General features: G+C 51.0%; 1 protein-coding gene across 4 annotated transcripts in view; it reads right to left on the bottom strand.

The window, feature by feature from the left end:
* Nucleotides 1-1,482: 1,482 nt before the first annotated feature.
* Nucleotides 1,483-19,597, bottom strand: part of GFPT1 (glutamine--fructose-6-phosphate transaminase 1) — a 32,820-nt gene continuing 14,705 nt past the window's right edge. For 3 of the 4 annotated variants that reach the window (XM_062510731.1, XM_062510729.1, XM_062510728.1), the window contains 10 exons: nucleotides 18,687-18,850; nucleotides 17,650-17,745; nucleotides 17,275-17,372; nucleotides 16,055-16,175; nucleotides 13,326-13,483; nucleotides 11,429-11,543; nucleotides 10,970-11,097; nucleotides 9,976-10,143; nucleotides 9,497-9,658; nucleotides 3,779-8,913 (listed from right to left, as the gene is read on the bottom strand). In XM_062510731.1, the coding sequence (XP_062366715.1) occupies nucleotides 8,869-8,913; nucleotides 9,497-9,658; nucleotides 9,976-10,143; nucleotides 10,970-11,097; nucleotides 11,429-11,543; nucleotides 13,326-13,483; nucleotides 16,055-16,175; nucleotides 17,275-17,372; nucleotides 17,650-17,745; nucleotides 18,687-18,850 (1,255 nt within the window). In that variant the 3' untranslated portion in view covers nucleotides 3,779-8,868. Of the gene's footprint in view, nucleotides 1,885-3,778; nucleotides 8,914-9,496; nucleotides 9,659-9,975; nucleotides 10,144-10,969; nucleotides 11,098-11,428; nucleotides 11,544-13,325; nucleotides 13,484-16,054; nucleotides 16,176-17,274; nucleotides 17,373-17,649; nucleotides 17,746-18,686; nucleotides 18,851-19,597 lie in introns of those variants that run through there. The other variant, XM_062510730.1, reaches the window with a different exon arrangement.

Below are 19,597 nucleotides of genomic sequence, written 5' to 3'. Positions count from 1 at the left end.
TGGCTGGAGGCTGGGGGTGGTTTTCTGGGAGTTTCTTCCCTAGTTTTCCCAGCGCCATCTGGGGACATCCCTGCAGTGATGGGTTCATCCTGCAAGGGAGCTCTGCTGGCCTGGCCCTGGTCTGGTCCTTGGTGCCTCCCTGCTGCAGACAAACCCCCAACAGGAGCTAAATGAGTTCAGTGCAGTCCTCTGTAAAAATTTTGAGCTAAAACTGCAGGGAAGGGGGTTGAGTTCATCTGGGGTGGTTTCAGCAGTGTCAGGGAAGTGTCTGAGATGCTCCTTTCCCTGTGCTCCCTGTTGTGTTTTGACAAAATGCCTTTGGGTTTCAGTGGTGCCAGCTCCTCCTGGGCTCAGCTGGGCTTGCCCAGACCTGGGACAGAGGGGACAGGGCTGTGGGAATGGGGACCCTGCAGGCACCTCCCCTGTGGTTTTGGAGAGGACAGAGCAGGAGACTGCTCATGTTCTTCACCCTTCCACGGAATCCTTTCCCCTCCTCTTCCCATCTATTTCCTGTCCAGAAATTCCTGACTGCTGCTTCCCTGACTCTCTGCTGCTGATGGAATGTGATTTAATCACAGTGAAGTCCTCGGGGAGACAGCGAGGCAAGCATCATCTGCACTGGTGATGTCTGTCTGTCTGTCTGTCTGTCTGTCTGTCTGCAGCCAGACCGGTGATAAATCTCTGCACTGCAGCCTCAGGATGGATTTGGGTTGGGTTTGCTCCCTCCTCCCCCTCTGTGCAGCAGGAAAAGGAGGGATGAGCTGTGGGATTCTGCCAGATCCTAGAGCTGCCCCCCACGCTCCAGGGAGCTGGAGGAGCTCGGGGGTCTCTGGCCCAGGCAGGAAGGGGGATGCTGTCAGTCTGCAGCAGGAGCAAGAGGGGCTGGGCCAGCCTGGAACACTGCCCTGCTTTGGCTTTGTGCAAGAGCATCAAAGCTTTTCCCAGCATTGCTCTGTCAGTCCAATTGGGGCTGGTGCAGCCTGTAACAGTTTTGCTCTGTATTAATTTTTTTACTGCACTTCCGTCAGAAAAGCTGATTCATGCTGGGCTCCCCAGCTTTGGTGAGCACAAAAGCTTTGCTCCTCTGCTTCCCACACAGGCTTGGGGAGTCCTGATCAAATCCTGTGGAAGGTTTTCTCTATTCCCAGGAGTTCACTATGGAGATCTCAGCAGCTTTTTGGGTTGAGTTGGGATGTTTGTGACTAACTGGGGTGTTGAACAAAGTGCAGGACTGTCCAGCCAGACTCTTGTGACAAAGCCCAGCCCTCAGCTCTGTCTAAAGGAGACACAAGGAGGGAAATTTGGGTCCAAGCCCTCAGAACTGTCACTGAACAGGAAAAGGGGGAGCAGGGGAGGGTGGTGAGCTTGGCTTTGTTCCCTGAGCGGCAGAAGCCAAGAAGGAAAGGAACCATCCAAGAAAAGACAAACTGGCATTTCTAAAGCAAAATACTCCACTTTTGGTAATTGCTCTAAAAACCAAGATCATCTTTGAAAGACTTTTATTGTTTAAACTCTACAAACAAGACAAGAACTCCAGTGCTAAACACAGCCAGTGAGCACAGCGGCCTCTGAGTGTGTCACCTCCCCAGGGGCGGTTCCAGGCTTTGTTCAGCGCTAAACGCTCAGGGGTGCTGGGCTGGGCTGTGGAGCAGAGGGGGCCTGGGGGGGTCTGGGCTGAGCCAGGGGTGCTGTCACCCTTGAGGTGGCATCACCTCAGTGCCAGTGTCACCCCGGGCGTGGTGTCACCCGAGGGCCAGTGTCACCCTGGGCAGGGTCTGGCTGTCCCCGCTCACCCCTGGCTCCTCCTCCTCACGACCCTCAGGTGCTGCAGCAGCTCTGGGGTAGTGCTGGTGCTCAGTCTCTGGAGGCAGCGATGCGATCGACCTGCAAAAGGGACAGGCAGTCATAAAAACAACAGCCCTGGGACAGGGAATGATCCACCTGAACAGGGACATAAAAAACAACAGCCCCCGCCTGGCTTGGCTGGGGTCCTGTGGGGACATCCTGGAGCCACTTCATCCATCCACAGAGGTACTCAATTCATTCAAGACTTCAGGCTCTGAGCATTTCTGAGGGGCTGAGGGAGGGGACGTGGCTGTGCCAGGCTCAGGTGGAGAGGAGGAGGATGAGAACTGCCATCCTGTGTCAGCAAGGGCTGTTCCACATTCCCTGGCTCACATAAACCTGTCCTTCCTCGTGCTTCGACCCAGTGGGAATTTTTCCTGCATGTGTCCTTCCCACCTTGGTGCAGTTCTGGAATGCACCTTGAATTCCAGCAGGTGATGGCTGGAGGGTTTTTCTCTCCAGGGAGATTGGGGGTCACCCCCTGAGTGTGGACAGCCTGTCCTAGTGTGTGCCTGCAACCTCCTCAGGCAGGGCCAGCTGGGGCTGTCTGGGCAGAGGAGAATTGTCATGGTCAGCAGTTCCAGGGCTGGGGAAAGCAGCTGCTTCAGGAAATGCCAACAGGAATGTGAGTCCCTGCCACAGCTCAGAGTGGCCATGACCGCAGGGCCGTTCTGTCTGTGCTGGCCTCGTGCTGGAGAGGAGCTTTTGTGGCTCCAGCCAGCTTTTCCCACCATCCATGCACTGGTGGGAAGGTGGCTTTGGTCACCCAGGCAACTCCAGGCACATCCCCAGGGTTTGCCAGTGCCCCCCCCATGAGTGTCCTGCCTAGCCCAGGTACCAGAAGGAGCCAGCTGGGAGCTCGAGGACAGGTCCTGGGGACAGCAGGGACAGGAGAGGCAGTCAGTCCTTCCTCCCAGGGACTCCCTGCTGGCGACAGAAGACGTTGTGCCACCCTTTCAGCACCTGCATGTCTCCTGCTCTGCTGGGGACACCGAGCTGTGCAGGCAGAGCTGGACTGTCCCCTCTAGCCATTCCGTCCCTGGGGCAGGGAATGCTGGACAGACGGGGAATGGAGGAGCTGGGAGGGAATGGAGGAGCTGGGAGGGTCCAACTGCCCCCCTGCAGGTTTGCTGAATACTGCTCTTTGATGCAGCTGGTAATTTGTGTGCAGGTAATTTGGTAATTTTATCCTGAACAAGGAGCTTGGGTGACCTCACCCCAGTCTGCCCAGGCCTCCTGTGCTGGCCCCATCTTGCACATGGTCCCAGTGCCCTGGGGAGCATCACTGGGTAGCTCAGGGCTGCAGTGGCACCATCAGTGTCCCAGTCTGCCCAGGCTCGCTGCCTTGCAGCATCCTGGGTCTCTGCACAGCCTGTTTGTTTCCGCTCATTTCTGTAGGAATTTGTAAGGACCATGGGAACATATTATATCTGACCTAAACAGCAAAGAATGAGCCAGAGGAGGGGGAAGGAGTCATGTCCTGTCTGATCTGTGGGTCTGATTTTCCTGAGGGGCTGGGTAAATCTCCTCAGCATTGAATGGACCATCCTGGTGAGGCAGTTTTTCTTCCTTCCAGTGCTGTATTCCAATAATCAGATAAATGCATGGGAACAGGTGAGGAATGGCCTCTTTTGAAGCACATGGTGGATTTGGGGCCAGGCTTGCAGAAGCAGTTCTTCTGCTGGGCTGGAGCTGAGGAGGCCGTGCCTGTCCAGGAGCTGTGGCTGTGTGGGTCCATCCACATCTGGCTGTGCCACCAGAGCTGGAGCAGAGGGCTTGGGGAAGGACAAAGCAGAGGGTTTGGGAAAGTGCAGTCCCCTGTCTCCTGAAGTGCTCTGGACTGTGCAGAACTCAGCTGCAACTGGCCAGGATGCCTCACCGAGGTGAACTCCCATCCCTGTGCAGCATTTTTCTACATTTTTCAGGATGTCCTGTCAGCTGTCACTAAAGCTGAGGCCCTTAAAGCCCCCTGGCTGATGCTGCAAGAGCTGAGGGGCTGCTGTGACCCCAGAGATGTTGTTCTGGCCCTGGGGATGGTTCCTGGGGCGCTGCTGAGAGCACCCAGGGCTCCGGAGCCACAGCTCCCCAGGTCAGGGGTGCTGCTCCCAAGGGACTCCCAGCGTCTCCTGCTCCTCCCTGTGCACAGGAGGGTGGCTCTGTCATCAGCTGTGTCCTCACCCCATGAGCTGGGCGTGGCTATGTCTTTCTGGGAAGGGCAATTAGCAAGATTATTGTAATTAACAATAGCTTTTACCTGTCCCGGACAAGGAACAGAACAGGTGCTGCTTCTCCACCATTCTGGAGCAGTCAGTGTAAAGCCATTTATTCAAACCAAATCCTTATGCCTGTCTGGAAGTCTCCCTTGGTTTCTAGGGTTTATTTATCAGCTTGTACGAGACAATATGGGCAGGACTGAAGGTTTCTGTGCAATCCTGCTCCCACCTTTCTTTGTGCTCCCATGGCCACACTGCAAGTTCTAAGCCCTAAAGAGAGGAGCCTGGGGACCCTTCAGGCTGTTTTTTGTATGGGGAAGGTCACTGAGAGGAGAAGCCTGAGCTGCTGCTTTTGTCTAAGATAATAAAGGCTGAAGTTTGATGCTGCTGCCCTGGAGAGGCAAAGATCCCTAAGGAAATGAATCCAAGAGGAAGAGGGTGAATTCCAGACAGCGTTTTGTCACCATGGGATTTCCTCACAAAGCCAGCCAGGTGTGTTTTAGCCCTAAGTCCCCAGCACTGGTCTGACCTGACCCTCGTGCTCCCAGCTCAGCCTCACCCAAACAGGGCTCCTCCTTGGAAAAGCTGAATTTCAGAATCTGTGGAATGTGGGTTACACTCACTGAGCATGGGTCATGTATGGGCTGTGCTGACTGCAGCTGTCTCTGTGGTGATTAAATAAGGTGATTCAATAAGAATTGAGGTACAGAAGCAGCTCTACCTTAGGGGGATTTCACGGGCTTTCTTGTAGAGAGGAAAAAAACACAGTTAGGAAAGGGCAGGTGAAACATGAGAGATGAAATACAGGCTGAATCTCTGACCTGAAAACAGCCTTTCTGGTCAGGAGAGGGGAGAGTTAAGCCCTGAGGTTTTCTGCTTTGTACATCCAGCCCTTAACTTCCACAGGGGTTACCTCTGCTTTCAATGGATTTAACTAAAGACCAGTAATTCTGTTTGTTGAATGTAGGGCACTTGATTTTATTCAAAGGGTGAGATACAAAAAAAGTAAGCAAAGAGACAAAACCCAAATTATAGAACACTACAGACAAAAGTAAGACATCTTCTGCATACAGCACACAACAGAAACACAGTTCAGTCTGGTCCCCACAACCCAAGCCAGCTGGATATGTACAGCAGAGGCAGAGAATCTACAAGGGAGGAAACGTGGGTTTGCCACTCAAATGTCTATTTACAGAAATTGAATTGAAGGCAAAGAGTTTTCTTTCCTTTTTTTTTTTTTTTTTCAACCCAAATACTTGTTTCTTCTCCGTTTCTGGTGAGGAGGGACTCCATTCTTTGAGGCAAGTTTGGTACATTCAGGTAGGATCTAAAATTAGCCACAGCTAAACAGTGACCTGATACTTAAGCTACTTAATTTCAACCTCCCTCCATCCAACACGGCCACCAGGCACCTGATCATGGCATCAAGGACTTCTAGGGACAGCCAGAGAGGAGAAAGGCCCAGTTCTGCACAGGTGTGGGTTTGATTTGTGCCTGTAGAGGCTTCACTCTGCAGCTCAAGCAGACCTCTGTGTCTGGGCTGGGCTTAAGGCTCCAGACTGAGGGTTCTGTGTGAGGCCCATGAGCTCCATTCCACGTGGCTGGGAAAGGCTCTGGGTGATGTTTTGGCTTTCTCAGCACAGGGGCTTGTGCCTGACCCAACACAGGATATCCAGGCAGCTTTTTGGACAGAAGGGTTTCCCCACGTCACACAGGAGATGGCCCTGCCCAGGGACAGCCCCCAGGCACTGATGGGCTCTTGGTAAGAATGTGCACTGAGTGCTGTCTATGACAAATCTGGGAGAAAACTGCCCAGAGCCCTTCTGCAGCAGAGCTGGGGGGGGAAGAATTTTTCTGGCTGCAGCATATTCCATGTGCAGCCTAATTTCCATGTGTGTGGAATCTGTCTGAGAACTTCCAGGCAGAAATGTGCTGAGCTGGGAGCTCTCTGGTCTTTGTTTTAATTACCAAATTATTTACCTCTCAAGACCTCAGAGCTTCCCCCTGAGTCTCTGCAGGTGAGGAACAGAGTTACTCACAACAAAATAAACTGTGACCAAAGTGGGCAGGAATAGGAGTTGCTATTCTAGGTGGCAAAGGCCTTGATTTGTATTTTGTATTTACCTGTGGCTGAATTTTAGAGACAGGGCTACTGAATTTTTCAACACCTCAGTGAGGAAGGAGAGAATTTCACTGGCTCAGTAAGCAAAACATTCATCTGAGAGAGCAGAAGACTGACTGGCTGTTAATAAATACCACGAGACATCCTAGAAGTTTTCTAAGGAAAGGAGAAACATCATCTGTTCATAGAAATGCAACACGTGGACAAAAAGTGGTACGGTAAGCTAAAAAGAGTCCTTTGTACATTCTCACTTTACACTGCATGGCAACAACAACAACAACAAGGAGATGCTTAACAGGTTCCCTGCCACGCTTAGCAGAGGAATTCTTCATACAGGTGTGCTCCAGAGCATCCTTTGGGACTGAACCTACAGCACCCACCAGCCTCACTGCAACAGCTCCAAGCCCTCAGTTTTGGCAGGCAGAGTTTGATACACAGGCAGTTGCTGGCAAGAGGAGGGGGTGGGCACTACTGACCCCATCAATGCCTCCAGCTACAAGGAACAAAGATTTGTCTGGCACAGCACAAAGCCAGAGAGCTCAGCATAACCCCTACAGCTCCACTGTCAGATTGGACATTTCTAACTCAGACTCCTGCTCTTTGGTCCTCTTGGTACACAACTTTCACCAACATATAACAGCCTGTACTACCAAACTTCTACTGAGCAGCAGCTTGTGTTCACAGGAGTGTCTGCCCCCCTGCCCATGGGCAGCCCTCTGTGCAAGGCAGGGTAAAAGCAATGCTGGCTGCAGGAGCAGAAAAAGGGCCTCAAATAATTCCATTGTGGGGCTGCTTCACATGAGATCCCGTTCTGAGAACAAAGGATGGGACACTGCACATCCTGTGCCAGGGGGACTCAGGAGAGCCAGGCTGGACCCAGCCCTGCACAGGTTCTCTAAAGCAAGCTGGGAGGAGTTGGAGGAGGAACTGTCTCCTCCAACATTGCCCAGCCTTGTTTTTTCCCTAAGGATAATTATTATCCTCCAGTGAAGCAGGGAGAACTACAAGTCATGTTTAGGCAGAGGCACAGCTTTCACAGGGCAGTGCCTCACACAAAGCATTTGCTGAACTAAAATGCAGCATTTACCACTTTGTTCTTAAACAGACACTGGCAGCACAATATGTTCATAAATTAATAGTTGAAATATGACAGATTAATAAACACATACACTTTGAGAAGATTTGAGAAACTGTTTCCAAGCATGCAGCATTTCATTTTCATAATGAAACTGAGCCTTGAGCTGACACTGCATTGAAGTGGAAGAGTATCTGTGGGTTCATACAAAGCAGAATTGCCACAGAGTCTTTGGGAATACCTTGCTCAGGGCAGCCATGTGTCATGACTGTGTAACCCTGTGCCAGGGGAACTGGGGTTGGCAGGGGCACTGGGCAGTTCCCAAGCACTGCATTGGCTAAAGCCATTTTTCAGGGGCAGTAAATGACCTGGAATATTCACCAGCACCATTTTATACCTTGCGGCATGGTTTTACAGTGCCTGTGTAAAGCTAATTCAAAACCCAGCAAGATGGGAGGAAATTCACCTTTTCACATTAGGAAATATATAACTGCCCTTTGATGACGCTGAAAAAGTCAGGTTTTGAGCCCTGAAGATACATTTTCTGTGTCATTTTTTTATTCTCTTCAAGCTTGTTATAGAAATATTACAGAGAGATTTATTTCTGTCATGTTTATGGAGCCTTTTTATCCCCTTTAGGTGTGTCACACAGCTGGGGCACTCAGGTCTGGCACAGCTGGGTCACTCAGATGTGTCACACAGCTGGGTCACTCAGGTGTGTCACAGCTGGGTCACTCAGGTGTGTGCACAGCTGCGTCCCTCAGGTGTGTCACACAGCTGGGTCACTCAGGTGTGGCACAGTGCCTCTCAGTTCCAGAGGAAAATCCTCAGCACAGGAAAACTTCCACTTGTTTTAAAAAGCCCCAAGCAGCAGCAGGCACAGCTCTGAGTGAGCCCTGGGCACTCCTCCTTGCCCTCACACCCACTGGCCAGCCAGAGCTCCCAGTCCCACTGGCTGTGCTGGGGCACATGGCGCAGTGGCCACCGTGGCTACAAGATTGTCACTTGCTCTGTTTTTGGCATAGATAAAACCCTCTTGGAGCAGCTCTTGGCACATTCACCAAGTACCCAGAGGAGGAGGCCATGCCAGCTCAGCTGAATTCTCTTTTGCACCTGAGGCAGGAATTTACCCCAAAGGCTTGCCTGCAGTTTCATTCACTGGTAAAATATCTGCACAAGCATGACCAGTACCAACTCTTGTTCCAGTTGTGTGTCCTGGTGTCCTGTTTCACTGCCTGAGAGCATGGCAGGGCATTAATTAATTCCTTCAGAGGTTTCACATCAGTGACTGGAATGAGCCACATGGGGTAAGAGACAATGACATCAGCCCAGAGTAAAGTAGAGGGCCCCTTACCTAGAAGACTCAACAATCTTTAAGGAAAATCATTTAACATCTTTCATGGAAGTCTACTGATCAAAAAAACCCAGAGCTATTGACATAGCACATGGAATCAATTGGACAATCACTAATGTAATGGAATTATGGTGATCTTATACACAAACAACAATTTACCAAAATAAGATTTACCTAGGGGGCTTTAAAATCGAGTTATTTTGGTACCAAAAAAGTCTTTCATTTAATTCCCCTTTGCCCCTATGATTCAGATGATCTTTCACTCTACAGTTACGGACTTGGCCAGATTTCTTGGAAAATCAACCTGCAGAAAGGGAGGAGAAAGAACAGGCTTGTGAGTATTTACACACTTTGCTTGTTTGTGTATAACTTTGTAACGTGTGGAATGTTTATCCTGTGTTTCAACCGAAAACAATCCAACATATTCTCACGTTAATTTAGGCCATTCAGTGCAGAAAAAAGTCCACAACCTTATTGTTACAACTCCTCTGTCAGAACTAAGGACTGAGTCCTTTAGTCCACATGGTTCCAGTGCTCAGGTGATAAGAGGTCACTGATAACAGATGGAGGCCAGTGTCTGTATTAAGATCAAACAGCTAACACCAAACTGTTTGCCAAACACCCTTCTGAGGATTGTCACCTTCCCTTTAGCTCCCTACAGCCCTCCAGAGCCTGGCTGCTCCTACCAGACCACAGGCACACATCCCAGCTCAGCTGCACCAAACTCGACCACATGTCCTGGGCCTCCTCCCAGTTCTGCATTGGCCATGCCTGGCCCTGGGCACTGCAGCAGCTCAAGCAGTGGCACAGAGAACCCCCCGAGCCTGGCAGCATCACCCAGCACACAGCAGCACACAGGAGATGGGGGGAAGGAATGCTGTACTCACATCGTAGCCCCTGAGTACAGCCAGGTGGAAGGCCAGCAGCTGGAGGGGGATCACACTCAGGATCCCCTGCAGACAGTCCACTGAGTGGGGAACTTTGATTGTTCTTTTGTTGTTCTTAATGGTCTCGATGTCCTCCTTGTCACAAATCACCACAGGTCGGCCCTGCAACACAGGGGAATGCTGGCGGAAAGATCTGGAAGGTTCTTTGTTTCTGTGCAGAGTGCCAGTGGCAAAATTTAATACTAATTTAGAACCAAACAGCTTCACATCCACTGGGCATCCCTGAGGGGTATTTAAGGGTTAAACAGACCATGCCAGGCTTCTGCAATTGCTGCAAAAACTGCTGTTGAAATGGCCACAGTGTTTACTGAAGTCACATGCAGGTAGTGACACCGAAGTGGATGGTCTGGGTGTCTGTGAACTACTTTTCTATTAAAAGCATCACCTCTGGAGCAATGCAGACCTTGCCAGGCCCTCACCTGTCGTGCAATGACCTGCTGGAGAGCATTCTGGCACTTGGCATAGGTGTGGTCTCTCATGATGATCATGATCACAGGCATGAGCTTGTCCACCAGGGCCAGGGGGCCATGCTTCAGCTCCCCAGCCAGGATCCCTTCTGAGTGCATGTAGGTGATTTCTTTAATTTTCTAGAGGAGGGAAAGGAATTAATGAAACTGTGAGCAACCTTGTAATGTTTTTGTAATCACCTCTGTGAATTCTTGCACTTTGTAAAACTCAGTTCTGGCTCCTCTCAGATGCAGATGAGTTGGGCCAAAAACCCAGAAGCAAGCAGGGCCCCTGGGCTGGGCTGTTTGTAGCTACCAACACTTCCAGTTGTGCCAGCAAACCACCAGAGCCCTTACAACTCGCCATCAGCCACCACAGCCACCCTCCCAGCCTGACTGGGCAGGCAAAGGCAAAAAGGACACGTTTGAATGGCAGAGGGGGACACAGCACTGAGAACAACAGCAATCTCCTCAAATGCAAAAACTGTAATATGTGGTTTTGGAAAGTACATGCCCAATTTTCTATTTATTAGGGTGCTCTGTTTGTCCAGTAAGGCATTCCTAATGTGAACACGGAAAATACACCCTTCCAACCCACTGCAGGCTGTGACATAGGAATCCCCCAGCAGCAGCCTCAGCACTGTTACAGTGACTTTCAGGTATTTGTAATCATGGCACAGTTTGGGTGGAAAGAGACCTTGAAACCCATCAAGTCCCAGTGGGCAGGGACACCTTCCACCATCCCAGGCTGCTCCAATCCCTGTCCAGCCTGGCTTTGGGCACTTCCAGGGATCCAGGGGCAGACACAGCTTCTCTGGGCAAACTGTGCCAGGGCCTTCCATTTAACTCAGTGCTGGCCAAAACACCAGAGCCATGGCTGCACTTACAGCTGCACCTGGAGCCAGATATTGCTCAGGTCTGAAGTCTGTGGCTGTGTCTGAACCATCTTTAAATAAAGAAATCTTACCAAAGCTCCCTCCAGACATGTGGCATAGTGGTAGCCACGTCCCATGATGAGGACAGACTTCTGATGGTACAGCTCTGTGGCCAACTTCTGGATCTCATCATCCATGCTCAGCACTTCTTTAATCAAATCTAGAGGGAAGGGGAAGAACCCAGACTGAGTGTGTTCATGTGTGCACCTCACACTGCACCCCTCACTCACACAGCCAGCAGTGACCTGTAAAATCCCTGGGCTCAGTTTTCCTGCTCCAGTTTGGTGGCCTGGAGACACCTGAGAGAATGTGGCTACAAGGAATGGTGACAGCAACCCCCAGCCCCTCCCTGCAAGTCCAGCCCTGCTGAGCTCCCCCAGCCCTGCTGGGCCCCTCCAGTCCAGAGTCCAGCCCTGCTGGGCTCTCCCAGCCCAGGATTCCCCTGCTGAGCTCCCCCAGCCCTGCTGTGTCCCCCCAGCCTGGGGTCCCACCTGGCAGTCCCTTCAGACCCCGCATGATCTCCTTGCGCCGCTCCTGCATGGAGATCCTGTCGTCACACATCATCAGGGCAAACATCACGAGGGACACGAATTGGCTGGTGTAGGCCTGGTGTGGGGCACAAGAGAAACATCACTGCTGCACAAACAGGTGAAATCCTCAGCCCTGCTGTGCCCTTGCTCTCAGCATGACACCAAGTGGCAGCTTTGATTCCAAGTGAGCAGTGAAAATGAACGTGGGCTCACGAGGCAAATCTCACTTGGGCACATCTCAACGGGGGTACACAATGGTCTCCTCATACTCCAGGACATTCAGACACAACAACCAAGATTTCCTATTCTAAGCTTCCCTGGGGACTGCTAAACCCTATTTTGTGACCATGCCCATGTCCTCCTTCACTGCAAGTGACTCCTGAGAGGACTGGAGAGGAGCAGGGGACAGACTGGAGATGTTTGGTAGAAGCCTGTGACAACCAATCTCAACCAGCTGTGATTTTTTTGGACCACACTCAGGGAACACAAAGGCAGCTGTGATTTCCCACCTGCCTTCTTTAAGAACAGACTCTCCTGAACTCCTTCCCTGTCCGCAAGAGCTGTCCATGCCTTTGGGACAATCCCTGCATAGGCAGGTGACAGGAGGGCTCATATCAGGGCAGGTCTGGTCACAGGGACACCTGAGGGACACTGAAACAGCAGCTGCAGTTTGGCCTCTGAGGTGCTTGCAAGAGAAACATTATGAAAAGGGCTTGGGGCCAGCCTGGCACTGAAGTCATGCAGAGGTAAGACCAAGGTGTGGAGTATTTTTGTCCCTTCCTAAGCAAGGACCAGACAAACTTCTATGAGGCTGCACTGGAGGAGATTGAAATGGCTCTGAAGGAAACCAGAAAAGTTGCAGTGATGCTGCCTGGAGGAGTCTACGGTGGAATCTACTGCTCTGCTTCATGCAGCTGGAAGCTGCAGAAGTCCACAGCACCCAGCAGCCACATTAACATGCCTGGGCTGTTAAGAAGATTCTCAAAATGAAGTTCTGGGCAACCTCAGGGCAGAAACTTTTCAAGTTTTTATTTCATATATGCACAGCCTTGGTAATGCCCCACATCATCAGAGAAAAAATGCCACTTATCTCCAAACTGTAACTGTAGGCCATGTGAAAACAACAGGGACAAACAGCTCGTTCAAGAGTTTCTTGTAAGAGACTCATGAATTTTCCATGATCAAATTCCCCAATGAACTATTAAACGTAAATGTGGTTTTTGGCTGAATTTATGTAACAGATTGACATCATATCACCTCTAAATATAACTAAACCAAAGCAGATTTCACCATGCAGAAGCACTTCACCAAAATGAAAGGCAGCAAAGTAAGTTATTTTATACTGTATCTCACACTGCCAGAATAATCCTGTTACCTGGACACAAATAATAGGTTTCTGTAAAAGACCATTCCCCTATTTGTTAAAAGTATAGTTTTAATATCCCCTTTTCTTTGGTAAAGCAGAGCCAGTGAGGGAGTTACATGCAGACAAAGTTTCCATTATCTTGTCTATTAATTTCCTTTTTCATCTCTAACCTTGGTTTAAACTGAGCCTGCACCTCAAGACAAACAATGGCAAAGAGAATTCTGGCCTCTCAGGGAATCATTCCCTCTGAGACACGTTCATTTTCAATGTTTAATGCAGTTTCCTTCAATTATTTAATTTTTATTAGGGACCCCAGACGAAAGCCCTCTGCAAGCTCCAGGACAGAAAACATGCAGGGTGCTGCTGGTCTGTAGCTGCACAGCCAGCAGCAGCAGGTGAGCAGGGGGCCCTATCACAGCCAGGCCTTCCAGGAGGGGTTGCAGAGGCAGGAACAGCCCATAAAACCTAGCAGGGGTGTGGGGCTGTGCCTACCTTGGTGCTGGCCACGCCGATCTCAGGGCCGGCGTTGATGTGCACACCACAGTCGGTCTCACGGGAGATGGAGCTGCCCACGGTGTTGGTGATGCCCACGGTCAGGGCTCCCCTCTCCTTGCAGTACCGAAGGCACATCAGAGTGTCTGCTGTCTCCCCTGGAGCACAGGAATGCACAGGGAACACAGGGATGCACAGGGAACACAGGGATGCACAGGGATGCACAGGGATGCACAGGGATGCACAGGGATGCACAGGGATGCACAGGGGAGCACAGGGATGCACAGGGAACACAGGGATGCACAGGGAACACAGGGATGCACAGGGAGCACAGGGATGCACAGGGGAGCACAGGCATGCACAGGGGAGCACAGGGATGCACAGGGAACACAGGGATGCACAGGGGAGCACAGGGATGCACAGGGGAGCACAGGGAACACAGGGATGCACAGGGAACACAGGGATGCACAGGGGAGCACAGGGATGCACAGGGAGCACAGGGATGCACAGGGAACACAGGGATGCACAGGGGAGCACAGGGATGCACAGGGAACACAGGGATGCACAGGGGAACACAGGGATGCACAGGGGAGCACAGGGATGCACAGGGGAGCACAGGGATGCACAGGGGAGCACAGGGATGCACAGGGGAACACAGGGATGCACAGGGGAGCACAGGGATGCACAGGGAACACAGGGATGCACAGGGAACACAGGGATGCACAGGGATGCACAGGGATGCACAGGGATGCACAGGGAACACAGGGATGCACAGGGGAGCACAGGGATGCACAGGGGAGCACAGGGATGCACAGGGAACACAGGGATGCACAGGGGAGCACAGGGATGCACAGGGAACACAGGGATGCACAGGGGAACACAGGGATGCACAGGGGAACACAGGGATGCACAGGGGAGCACAGGGATGCACAGGGAACACAGGGATGCACAGGGGAGCACAGGGATGCACAGGGGAGCACAGGGATGCACAGGGAACACAGGGATGCACAGGGAACACAGGGATGCACAGGGGAGCACAGGGATGCACAGGGGAACACAGGGATGCACAGGGGAACACAGGGATGCACAGGGGAACACAGGGATGCACAGGGGAACACAGGGATGCACAGGGGAGCACAGGGATGCACAGGGAACACAGGGATGCACAGGGGAGCACAGGGATGCACAGGGATGCACAGGGGAGCACAGGGGAGCACAGGGATGCACAGGGAACACAGGGATGCACAGGGGAACACAGGGATGGGTGCTCAGTGCCACTGCCACTACAGGTGGGAAATGCACAAACTCCCGAACCAGAGCCCTGTTGTTTGTGCTCCCTGCATGCCACAGAGGTGACAGCAGACACTTCAGCCCCAGTTCACTGAGTCTGAACCCTAACCACAGGGCAGTGACACCCAGAAAACACAAAACCTAGCTGCAGCCTTTGGTTCAAGGAAAAGCCAATGTTCTGCTACAGTTTGAAAAAAGGCAGTTCAAGGGTTGTCCCTTTAACAAAAATCAACTTCATCTGTTTTCCTGGTTAATAAAAATTCATCTGGGCAGGGAGGTAGTGGGGGAAACACATTTCAGGGATGTCTTGAGCTGCTCATGGGCTGAGCTTCAGAGATGGGCTGTGAATGGACGCTGCTGTGCCGTGCAGTTCGTGCCACCAGTTTGTTTTAGTCCTGAAAGGACAGAGCTCTGAGCACTCCTGCATGTGCAAGGTGACAGGAAAGGACAAAACCCCCCAGGTGAAGTCAGTGCCTTTCTCCTTAGTGCCCAAACCTGATCTGCACAGTGCTCCACTCAAAGCCAGGTGTGCAGGGTGGGAACCTACTCTAAAAACAGATTTATGAGTGGGGGGAGCAAGTTATTAGAGCTCAGTGTTTACTTTGGGTTGATGAGCAATCTCAGGTTCCAGGAAAATCTTTGTTAGTTTGTCACATCCAACACTTCAGGGAAAGATGGAACCCCTTGCGTGCCCTCAGGAGTGTTCCCTGTTAGACTGGGACAGGACTGGCTGTAAGAGACACAAAAACCCCAGGGAGAACTTGACCCTTAGCCCCTCACAGAGAGGATATTCTGAGACACTTGGTGCTGAGAAGAAAAAAAGTCACTACAGAGAAGAAAAAAATTGCTCCCAAAAGGGTGTCTTAACCTGTGGAGGCAAAGTACTGACTGGTTTTAGTGTCACAGCTAAAGATCAGTCATGAAAACCTGAAATGCAACTAAGAGGGGAAAAAGAGGTAGCTTTATATTGCAGTTGTCCTTGAAAATATGAAGTACCTCATATAAATTATTTTATGCCTCAGTGTGCCTTTTATCTCCCACTCCAATCCAAGTTAGTTGGATTTTTTGTTATTCATGTCAAAAAGTTTAATTTCTTCTATGGCTTCAATCCACCATATGGTGGTGCTTTAACTAGAGAACTCAAACTCTTCCAGAGAACAGTGAAGCTGCCTTCCTCCCGAGCTCAGCAGCACTCTGCAGTTTGTTGATTGATGCAGAGCAAGGAAACAAAACTCCTGTTACACCTGTCAGCCACAGGAGCCCTGCAGCAGCTGCAGAGGGAGGGAGCAGAACCTCCCTGGTGCTGCCAGCCCTGGAACCTGAGTGTGCTCCCTCACTCACATCACACATAGTCCCACAGGCAGGCACCAACCTGGGCCCTGCTGCCTCCTCCCTCAGTTTTGGGCAGCGGGAGTGAGAGGTGGGAGGGAAGCCCATACCTGACTGGCTGAGGAAGAAGCAGACGTCGTCCCTGAACACAGGGGTGTTCCTGTCCAGGAAGTCACTGGCCAGCTCCACCATGACAGGTAACTCAGTCAGCTCTTCCAGCACCTGGCGGGTCTGGCACAAGGAGGAGCAGCAAGTCAGGTATTACATCATGGTTATAAAAACAGGGGTTTGCACAAAAAAAGCTTTCTAGCTGCCACACTGAAAAATATTAGTTAAAACCGAGTGTGAAAATCAGTGTTGGATTATACATTAATTATTAGTATTGCCCACACTCAAGTCACCAACAAGCCCTGTGAGAAGCAACCTTGCTTTCCCTGGCACCACCACCAGCCTGTGAGGCCAACTCCTCCCCCAAATGGAGAGAAAATTCTCTTTAGTAAGGCTCACTTATTATATAACCCTCCATATAAATTATGCAATGCTGGGTGTCCTGTGTGTGCATCAGACTGCAGCCTGAAAAACTCAAACCACCCCCTGCATCCAGGCCAAGCCTGGACCCCACCTGGCTCCCGGCAGCCCATTTGCATTCTGTTCCAGCACTGTCCCTCCCCTGCCAGCTGCCTTTTTTAACAGAGCAGCTTTTGCTTTCCAAAGTCTTCCACAGCCATGGAAGTCACAGGAACCACTTCCCCAAGTTCAACTTCATCAGCTTTTATTTCCTCCTGCTGTTGCTGTGAACTGAGTCTGGTGTTTGCAGCTTTCACAAGGGTCGTCCTCCATTCACCTGTGCACTTCCTTACTCTTAACCTGACTAAGGTTAAGAATCTATCCCTAGCCTCAAAGCAATCCTTAATCTGCTTGGCACACTCCATGCACTCTCCAGGGAGACCTCAGAGCCTCTGCCAGTGCCTGAAGGGGCTCCAAGAGAGCTGAAGAGGGATTTGGGACAAGGGATAGAGTAGCAGGACAAAAGGGAATGGCTTTAAACTGAGAAAGGGTAGACTTGAATGAGATTATTAGGAAAAAACTCTTCCCTGAGAAGGGGGGAGGCCCATGGCACAGGGTATCCAGAGCAGCTGTGGCTGTCACTGGATCTCTGGCAGTGTCCAAGGCCAGGTTGGACACTGGGGCTTGGAGCAGCCTGGGACAGTGAAAAGTGTCCCTGCTCATGGCAGGGGTGGCACTGGATGGGCTTTAAGGTCCCTGCAGCCCACCTCACTCTCTGATTCTGGCACTGAGCCCAGCCCAGGCTCCAGAGCCCAGCACTCACTGCCACTCCTGCATGGTAACTTGTGCCACAGGCGATGAGGATCAAACGCCGACACCTCTGGATCTCCTTGATGTGATCCTTCAGCCCACCCAGGTTCACTGTGAGCAAGATCAGAGAGCAAGATCAGGGTGGCCAGGTAGGAGAGTTTCCCAAGATCACTGGTGCTAACAGTGTGTTACCATCGTCACCACCCACTGTGCCAAAAACCACCATAAAATGGGACCTTGCCACCAGCACGTGGAATTCTGGAGGCTCTGACACACACTTCATCTCATACTAGCAAGGTTTCCATCTCCCACTTCCTCCCCTGTAGCCACCCTGAGTAACTGCTGGATATTGAGCTGTCAGGAGTGAGGGGGGCCTAAGCTCAATTACCAGTGTAGTCATCAAAGTTGACCCTTCCTCTCATTGTATTAACAACAGATTCTGGCTGTTCAAATATTTCCTTCTGCATGAATGAGCTGAAGTTACCTATGAAGAAAGATAGAAAACAAATTAGAACACTTTACCACCTGGTAATTTAAAATTTAAATTACCTCCTGGGAATTGCCATTTTTCCTGTGTTTGTAGGGAAAATCTTGGACCAGCCAAAGATTATTAAACTGATACTACTTTTTCTGCCACAACATCAGCTCATGATGAGAGCATGATATAAGTTTCTGGAAGGTGTCAATGAAGGGCAGAGACAGACTGGCAAGTTTGTGCAGGTTCAGTCTCAGTAAAACCAGACAGCTCCAAGCAGGAGGCAAATCCCTCAGTCCCACAATTCTTCTCAGTAAGGTGTCAATGACTAGAGAGAAAGCTCCACTATGCTGCAGACAGGTAAAAGATGTTATAAAAGAAAGGCCTTATGAAATCAGGTCTTGCTCTGCTAGATTGCCAAAGCTAGCCTGTCACTTCTAAGTGCAGCTTACAAGTTCTCAGGCAAAGCAGTCTTGGGAATGAGAGTTCTTTATCACAACAACCTATTCTGAAGGAGAAAAACAAGTAGCACCTGCATAAATATCAGATCTGTTCCATGAGAACCCACAAAGGGAAAATGTAAGCACCTGGACCTTAGCTCCTACACACAAAATCACCTTTTGACTAATGAATGAGGTAGAAAGAAGACTACTGGCCAATTGGTGTGCACACAAGGTCTGTAGAAACTGTGTAAAATGACTTACGTGAATAAAGAATTGTTTTTTCTGCACAAAGAAAATGAAGGCCCAGCTGACTCATCACAACACATGGCTTGTAAGGACTTGTTTCCCTATGAGGGTGACACTGCAGCAGGCCAAGCTGTGGCACCTCTGTCCTTGGAGATGCTCCAGCTGGAGCGAGCAGAGCCTGTCACCACTGGGGCAGGGATGGCAGCAGGTGACTCCCACCCTGAGACATCCCCCAGGTGCTCACCAGCAGCTCTCACCCACCCTTCATGATCTGCTGCAGCTCCATCTGCAGGGTCTGCACAGCCCGGCCCGGGTGGTCGCCGGCCGTGCGCTTGACGCGGTGGATGGACAGACGCCCGTCCACCACGGCCGCCACGTCATCGTCCTCCAGGAAGATCACGCGGTTGGTGTGCTCGATGACAGCACTGTGGGGACACAGGGGATATCACATCCTGCTCTGAGGAGCACAGCCCTCCCCATCACCCCACACCCAGATCTGGAGTTGAGAATTTCCTCCTCTTTTACAATTGGGCCATTCCTGTCAAGCACACCTGCCAGCGGAACTGGATTTTTTCCACTCGGCTCATCACTGATTTCAGGGCCTGCTCTAAGGAAAAACTCTGAACTGCTCAGACAGAGCAGCATGTGCAGCACTGGGATCTGTCTGGAGCTATGAGGGCAGGGATTTGCCCTGGGTACAGGCTGCTCAAACACAGGAACAGGTTCCTTTCCTGGTTTTCCCAGGGATAAGCCACTGTCCCTCCCTGTCCCTCACTTTGCCCATCTGTAAGACCAGGGACAGCTTTGTCCCCTGTTAAAGCAACCCTGAGTTCAGCTCAGCAATACTCCCTGGAGTGTCACTGAAAAGCTCTAAAACCAGAACACATCGGGGTATCCTGAGAGACTCCAAAATACCCTGATGCAAAGAGCTGCAGAAGTCAACCACAGCCGTATTTTAAATTCCTGGAGCAAGCACTCATTTCTCTTGAGCCACAGAATCCCAAAAACTCTGCTAAGGCTGCTGGTCTCTCCTCACTCCTTTAGGATTACAATATACCACCTTTGATGATGAAGGAATTGCATGTGTGCAGAGATCCCTGGAGAATGAACACAATTCTCCTCATAATTAGCATCTGTCCTGCTAATTTAGGTCAGTACTCTCTCAGGTTCCC

This window comes from Cinclus cinclus, chromosome 29, assembly GCF_963662255.1.
Source record: "Cinclus cinclus chromosome 29, bCinCin1.1, whole genome shotgun sequence".
Taxonomy (NCBI): domain Eukaryota; kingdom Metazoa; phylum Chordata; class Aves; order Passeriformes; family Cinclidae; genus Cinclus; species Cinclus cinclus.
This window is presented reverse-complemented; position numbering and strand designations above follow the sequence as displayed.